The sequence below is a fragment of the Dreissena polymorpha genome, chromosome 14, assembly GCF_020536995.1.
Source record: "Dreissena polymorpha isolate Duluth1 chromosome 14, UMN_Dpol_1.0, whole genome shotgun sequence".
NCBI classification, from domain to species: Eukaryota; Metazoa; Mollusca; class Bivalvia; order Myida; family Dreissenidae; genus Dreissena; species Dreissena polymorpha.
This window is the reverse complement of record NC_068368.1, coordinates 38471506-38479197: the sequence shown is the minus strand read 5'-3', so window position 1 is coordinate 38479197 and position 7692 is coordinate 38471506. Positions and strand designations below refer to the sequence as shown.

Genomic DNA, 7692 nt, shown 5'->3' with positions numbered 1-7692 from the left:
CAAGTTTGTACATTTTCATAGCACAAAACACTCTAATTATTTTATTGTACATACTTGTCAACAAATCAATAAAAACAGTATCGTTTTTAAAATAATGTAAATAACGATGGGACTGTCTTGAATTTGCCAATGCTTATAGAGTCAAATAATTAAACCGATTAAACAAATATCAGATTCAGGCATAAACAACCGATGGTTAATTGAGAAAATGGTATTCGTTAACTGACGGAGTGCGTTGCATATAACGAGGCCCATGGAAGATCAGCCTTTACTTTTCGAAACACGGTCCGTAGAAAATAATATTCTGATCTTATTGGCGATAGCAGTACATGCAATAGGCTGCATGGATCTAGGTTTTTTCGATTCATTTAAAAAGCACTTCGCAGACAGTATATCATATCTTAGTTTGTTATTCGTTTAAGAATATAACATACTCCCCAATTAAATAACTGAATTATATTTCTTAGTCGTTTGGACCTCTAAATTCAATACGTTGTGTTCGTGAAACAATTATGATTGCATCTAAACACCATTTTAAGAGCACTTTAACGTTTTGCTTCATACCTCATATCAAAGATCCCAGTTATAGTCAAGGTGTGTTTGGCTAAGAATGGTATGATTTAATAACTAATATAAATTTCATATTGTAATTCAATAGTGTTTATATCGGAGTTAGATCGTATATGAGCATAATGCTGTTGAAAATCTTAATTCTTGGCAAAGGAGTTAAAGCCTACAAAACCACAAGTTTAAACATTATACTCGTGCCAAAGTGGTACTTTGAAACAATGGAAGAAAAAGGATTGTAAACATTTCGCAAATGTCTGTACAAATAAATATCGATGTTGCGTTTCAACCGTTCAAGAGAGTAAAGTTTCAATTAAAACAATATGCAACGCTAGTGCATGGCATGGTATTGACAAGAATTGCTTCTGATTAATTTCCAATTAATTCGTGTTTTATTGTCCATTTATAGTCTTAATTCGATGTTATACGAGATTGGTTTATTTATTAAAGGAACTCCGGATGCATCCGATTGTAATGATCTCAAGGTACACTCACAAATTCTAGCGGAGGTAGATATTACGTTGAATATTAAGCAGGCTTTATTTCAGAATCAAATGTTTTTATGGGCAATATAATACAGTTTATAGTCCATCTTCATTATAAGGTAAAATTGCCTATGCTGTTCATGAAAAAACAATAACAGAAGTTATTCTTTTGATTTTACTTAATACTATGTATCTCTGTATTAAGAAACTCAATCAAATGTACTATTATTCTTGTTAAGATGGGCGACTTCAGTTTTTAAAAACATTAAGTTTAGTGAACTTAGTATTTGTTATCCAGAATTAAACAGGAACAGAACAGAACATAGGTTTATTAACGACTTGCACAATAAGTACATAATCATTACATAAATACATATATTAAAAACATAAATGTAAATCACAGTGGAAAAAAGAAGCACATTCAATTGAACAATTACATAACTATAAGAGGATGAACTGATTTTTAATTTTAAGTAATAGCAGTTCTATGAGACAGTGCTAATTTAATACAAGAGCACCGCCTTGCGGGTGCAGACCGCTCATCTATTTTCTATTTAAAGGTGAAGGGACTCTAAATTTCAATCACAAAGGAGGGAGCGGTGGAGTGAAGAGCGGTGTATAGTGTGGGTGTGTGGACATTTATTACATTATCTTCCAAAAATGCGAAAAAAAATGCAAAAAAAAAAATTCGGGGGGGGGGGATTCTTGGGTGCGATGGTTGGACGGTATTTCAAAAATAAAATAATAAAAATAAATATTTGTGTTTTTTAACCATTTAAAAAAAATGGGGGTGGGGGTGGGTTGGGGGGAGGTATAGTGTGAGGGTGTGGTGGTCATTTGTGAGATGATCTTAAAAAAAATAGGGGGGGGGGATTCGTGGGGGGGGGGGGGGGAGGGCAAGGGGGATGGTTTGGGTGGAGTCTATTGTGGTATGTCAGGTAAGAGTAGTTTTGTCAAAGTATCAATCAAATCTAATCGTAAATAAAGAAGTTATGGCAATTTTAGCAAAATTTAATAATTTTACCTTGAGAGTCAAGGTCATTCAAAGGTCAAGGTAAAATTCAACTTGCCAGGTACAGTAACCTCATGATAGCATGAAAGTATTTGAAGTTTGAAAGCAATAGCCTTGATACTTTAGAAGTAAAGTGGATCGAAACACAAATTTTAACCATATATTCAAAGTTACTAAGTCAAAAAAGGGCCATAATTCCGTAAAAATGACAACCAGAGTTATGCAACTTGTCCTTTTACTGTCCCCTTATGATAGTTTGCGAGTGTTCCAAGTATGAAAGCAATATCTATGATACTTAAGGGGTAAAGTTGACCAAAACACAAAATTTAACCAAATTTTCAATTTTCTAAGTATAAAGGGCCCATAATTCCGTCCAAATGCCAGTCAGAGTTACATAACTTTGCCTGCACAGTCCCCTTATGATAGTTAATTAGTGTTGCAAGTATGAAAGCAATAGCTTTGATACTGTAGGAATAAAGTGGACCTAAACACAAAACTTAACCAAATTTTCAATTTTCTAAGTATAAAAAGGGCACATAATTCTGTCAAAATGCCAGTCAGAGTTACATAACTTTGCCTGCACAGTCCCCTTATGATAGTTAGTAAGTGTTGCAAGTATGAAAGCAATAGCTTTGATACTTAAGGAATAAAATGGACCTTAACACAAAACTTAACCAAAATTTTAAATTTTCAAAGTATAAAAAGGGCACATAATTCTGTCGAAATGCACGCCAGAGTTATCTAACTTTGCCTGCCCAGTTCCCTCATGATAGTCAATAAGTGTACCAAGTTTGAATGCAATAGCATTGATACTTTCTGAGAAAAGTGGACCTAAACGCAAAACTTAACCGGACGCTGACGCCGACGCCAACGCCGACGCCGACGCCAAGGTGATGACAATAGCTCATATTTTTTTTCAAAAAATAGATGAGCTAATAAAGAGCTAGGTTTTTCAGAACATTCTTACGCTTAGTATTTAACAATTCAATGAATTTAATAACACTTGGATTAACATAATTTTTTTTTAGTATCGTTTGATATATTTTTGTCTAATACCATTATATCTAGGACATATAAGTATAAAATGGCATTCGTCTTCCAAATCATGCACAATATGTACAATAACGTTCATTTCTTTCAACTCTATTTTCACCATATCTACCTGAGTATGTATACGCAATGGATGAGAACACATTTTTATTTTGCTAAAAAAGAATCTTAGGTTACTAGGCAATATATCAAAATATGATTCATACTCAAAATTTACTTTTGTATACAAATGTTAACGCAACATTATTATCCTTGTCGACATGCCATAATTGTATGAAAGTATCAATCACTCTCTGTTTAAATACTTGTATAAAAGATTTACTATTGACACCAAATGGATCATTCCAAACATAATTAAAACCGTACTCACATAACAAATTTTTAACCTTAGTTAACCAATTGCTTTTACCATTATTACAATCAACTAGGCACATATTATACACTTCTTTGAGAATAATATTATTAGTTTGAAGTAAACGAAACCAATATTTAATTATCTTATAATATACAACGGATAACGTGCCAATTCACCATATACAGTAGCATTTGAAGTTCTGATATTAACATTTAGTATCCTTTTACAAAATTTTAGATGAACCCTTTCAATAACCTTAGTTTTACTGTGGCCCCAAATGTCTGCCGCATATCATAAAGTAGAACCAACAAAGGAGTCAAACAATTGACATAGTAGTTTTGGCTGTAATTTATATTTGCTGCAATTAATCAATAAAACTTTCAAAACTTTAAGAGCTTTACCAACTAATTGTTCTTGGTTCAATGCAAAATTACCAGTATAATTGAAAACTGTTCCTAAATAATTAAAGTCACTTACAACTTCCAGTGGGGAACCATTATATACACAATTCTCTGATTGCAACAGACCGCCTCTTTTTCTAAAAACCACAACTTTCGTTTTATCTACATTAACATCTAGACTCCATTTAGTACAATAACTATGTAATTAAAGTAAATTTTTGTGAATCTCTTCAGGCGAAGAATTACCATATCGTCAGCAAATAGCAACAATATCAAGATAATATCATTCAATGCTAAACCACAATTTATATCTTGTTGTAAAAATAACTCGAAGTCATCTATAAACAGGGAAAATAAAATCGGCGAGATTACCTCTCCTTGACGTAAGCCTACAGCATATTAAAAAAAATCGGAATAATTATTACATAGCTTAATACATGATTTAACTTTATTATACATATCTTTAACAATGCGCAATAATTTACCTCTTATGCCCTTTTTATATAATTTAAGCCACAGGCCATTTCTGTAAACGCTATCAAATGCTTTTTAAAATAATCCACAAATACACAATACAGTCGTTTATTATCATTAATATATATCTGTACTATAGACGATAAAACAAATAAAGCATCAGTACTAGATTTACCTTTTCTAAATCCAAATTGGGCATCAGATAAAATACAATTTTCCTCACAGTAGGTATTAATTCGTTTATTTAATATAGCTATGAATATTTTTGATAAGCAACTTACTAAAGTTATACCACGATAGTTGTTAACATTATTTTTATCTCCCTTTTTATGCAGAGGTATAATAACACTCTCACCTCAATTACTTGGAAAAAATCCGCTGTCTTAAATTGTATTAAATATATCACATAAGTGAGGACAAAATATCCATAGATTTAATAAAATACTCATTTAGCAGACAATCATTCCCACAGGCTTTTCCTCGCTTCAATGAATTTACAGCTTCTAAAATCTCATTTACAGATATTGGCTGATCCAAACTATCATCAGCATCATCACAACAATCAAAATCGTGAGTTGAGGCGAAATCCTCACACTCGGTATTAACATTTCGAGATATATCGTTTCCTAGTTCGGAAAAGTATTTAAACAAGAGCACCGCATAACGGGTGCCACGCTCGGCTGCGAGAGCTTGTCAGAATTTTTTTTAAGCGGTCACAGTGACCTCAAACTTTTACCTAGTGACCCAAAATGGAGGTGGCGTGTAGAACTCATCAAGGTGCATCTACATATGAAGTTTAAAAGTTGTAGGTGGAAGCACTTTGATTTTCGAGCGAATGTAGAGGTTTATGTTTAAGTTTTATAATAGAGGTCACAGTGACCTTGACCTTTGACCTAGTGACCCAAAAAATGGGTGTGGTGTGAAGAACTCGTCAAGGTGCATCTACATATGAAGTTTCAAAGTTTTAAGTGGAAAAAACACTATGATTTTAGAGCCTATGTTAAAGTTTTATATTAAAGGTCACAGTGACCTTGACCTTTGACCTAGTGACCCAAAAATGAGTGTGGCGTGTAGAACTCATCAAGGTGCATCTACATATGAAGTTTCAACGTTGTAGGTGGAAGCACTTTGATTTTAGAGCCAATGTTAAGGTTTTAGCACGACGCCTATGGCGGACGGCTGACGGCGGACGACGAGCTGGCTATGACGATACCTCGGGTTTTCTCCGAAAACAGCCGCGCTAATAAAGAGTCTTAAGACAATTTATTGTTAACAACATTTTTGCTTTTAAAATATTTCCAAAACTCTTTTGGTTTAGACAATCCAAATTTTTCAATTTCCCTAATTTGCTGCAATTTATAACAATTTCGCTTTTTCTTAACTATAAGCTTATATCTTTAAAAAAAATACATAATTGCTCTCTATGTGCAGATGATTTATAACGGTTGAAATTACACAATGCATCAACATACAACTGCCTTGAGCGTTCACAATCAAGGTCAAACCATGGCTTATCTTTTACATTTTTTGTTAGATTAAACGAGACATTTTTATTAATTGTAACATCCTTACGAAATAAAGGATCTGTAAAATTATGTATAATTGATGTAAACTCAGTCAACATATTATCTATTGCTGATCTATTATTCAAATCTACGTTACTTATTACATTATTCAACGCAGGTAGTTTTGTAATAAGAAAAGATCTAAAATTATTTTTTAGTTCTGATGACCATTTATGAATAACACAGCTTTCGCTATCATCTATACAATTTTCAATAACAGTGTTACAATATAAACTAAAAGAAATAGGACAGTAATCACTCCACACATTAAACTCGTGAACCATAAAATCGCTCAGCTTTGCAAAATTACAAGGTTTAGTTAATAAATACTCTATAACGGACGACCCTAGCCTCGAGAAAAAGGTATTATTACCAATCATATGATCTCGATATGAACGACCGTTAGCTATGCGAACGCCCGTGCTTATACACAAATCCAATAAACGATAACCGAACGCGTTACAAGTTTTATCAAGTGAGGCCCGGGTTAGGGGTTCGTCTGGTAAATAATCACCCATATCAAGCTCAGCATTGTGTGTATCATATACAATATAATCATTTCTAATGACAACACGACTGTTATAATCTCCTACTAGATAAACATCACCAACATTGTCAAAGTAAAAAATATCACTTTGAATAATATCAAAAAGATCGGCATTGCAAACGGTGTAAGCAAGAGATTCATCACACCATAAGTATATACCACCAATATAAACATCTGTTTCAAATTTAATAAAGTTCTTATCTAATTTTAACCATAATATAGTGTCATGATGAGTTCGTATAATTTGTATACCTAGCATTTCGATGTTGGAACATTCTGTAAAAGTTTAAAGATTCGTACCCATATATTTCGATATTACTATTTGCATTTGTCAAAGTTTCATACAAAAACACAATATTACCGTATATTAAGCAATAATAAAAAGATTCATCACTACTTTTCTTATCCTCAGTAAGTCCGTTTATATTCCAGGAAAGCACCTTCAGATCATCCCCGGCGTACCTCTAGTTGTTGCTTTTCGTGTAAGGTACCCCGTCAATGAACAACGTATCATACGAAATCCATGCCTTCGACCCCCTTTTCCGTGCATTTTTCAACTCCGGTACCAGTTTCCTACGCTTGTCGGATATTTTCTTCGGGAATTGCTCGTGCAAGTAATACGAAGTGTCTTTAAGTGCACTGGCAGACCTCCTAACTAGTTCACGCTCCTTGAATAGGTTAAATTTGGCCACAATAGGACGAATCTTATCACGATTCTTCTCACCTATTATATGAATTCGCTCAAATTTCATTTCTATAACTAAGTCATTGGCCATTTTTAACTTGCTGACTAAGAATTCTCGCAATACAGATTCCGCATTTTCAACCTCCCCTGGCAGGGCCTCCTCAATATTGCCGAACACTAGATTGTTACGCATGGATTGGGCTTGTACATAAAGTAGTTCATCGTTCATTTGCTTGTTTTTAATTTCCAATTCCTGCACTTTGACTATGCGACACTAAAACTACTGGATCCTCATTGAAAAGACTATTAAAGTTAAAAATTTCACAACCATCGGTGACATCAAATAATACATAATTAGCTTCTTTTAAGATACTACATACAGATATATGATCTGGTTTACCTGTAAAACGCCCTGATTTGCTTTCAACATCGTTATTCAATGAACTGTCACTCGCTGTCCTTTTTTTTATCAGAAGCTACATTCGCCATGAAATAACCGGTTTTTCACACAGGTAGAAAGTGTAATCCTTTGTCCTTTGTTCGTTTACACA

At 33.5% G+C, this 7692-nt stretch overlaps 1 protein-coding gene across 1 annotated transcript; it reads right to left on the bottom strand.

The window, feature by feature from the left end:
- Positions 1 to 6920: 6920 nt before the first annotated feature.
- On the bottom strand, positions 6921 to 7370 carry LOC127857301 (uncharacterized). Its single transcript, XM_052393710.1, has one exon. The coding sequence runs from the start codon at positions 7368 to 7370 to the stop codon at positions 6921 to 6923; it is 450 nt and encodes a 149-aa protein (XP_052249670.1).
- Between the last annotated feature and the right edge of the window lie 322 nt (positions 7371 to 7692).

What these genes read in the sequence shown, in the direction of transcription:
- LOC127857301 (XM_052393710.1), bottom strand. Translation starts at nt 7,370, where the DNA reads ATGAACGATGAACTACTTTATGTACAAGCCCAATCCATGCGTAACAAT.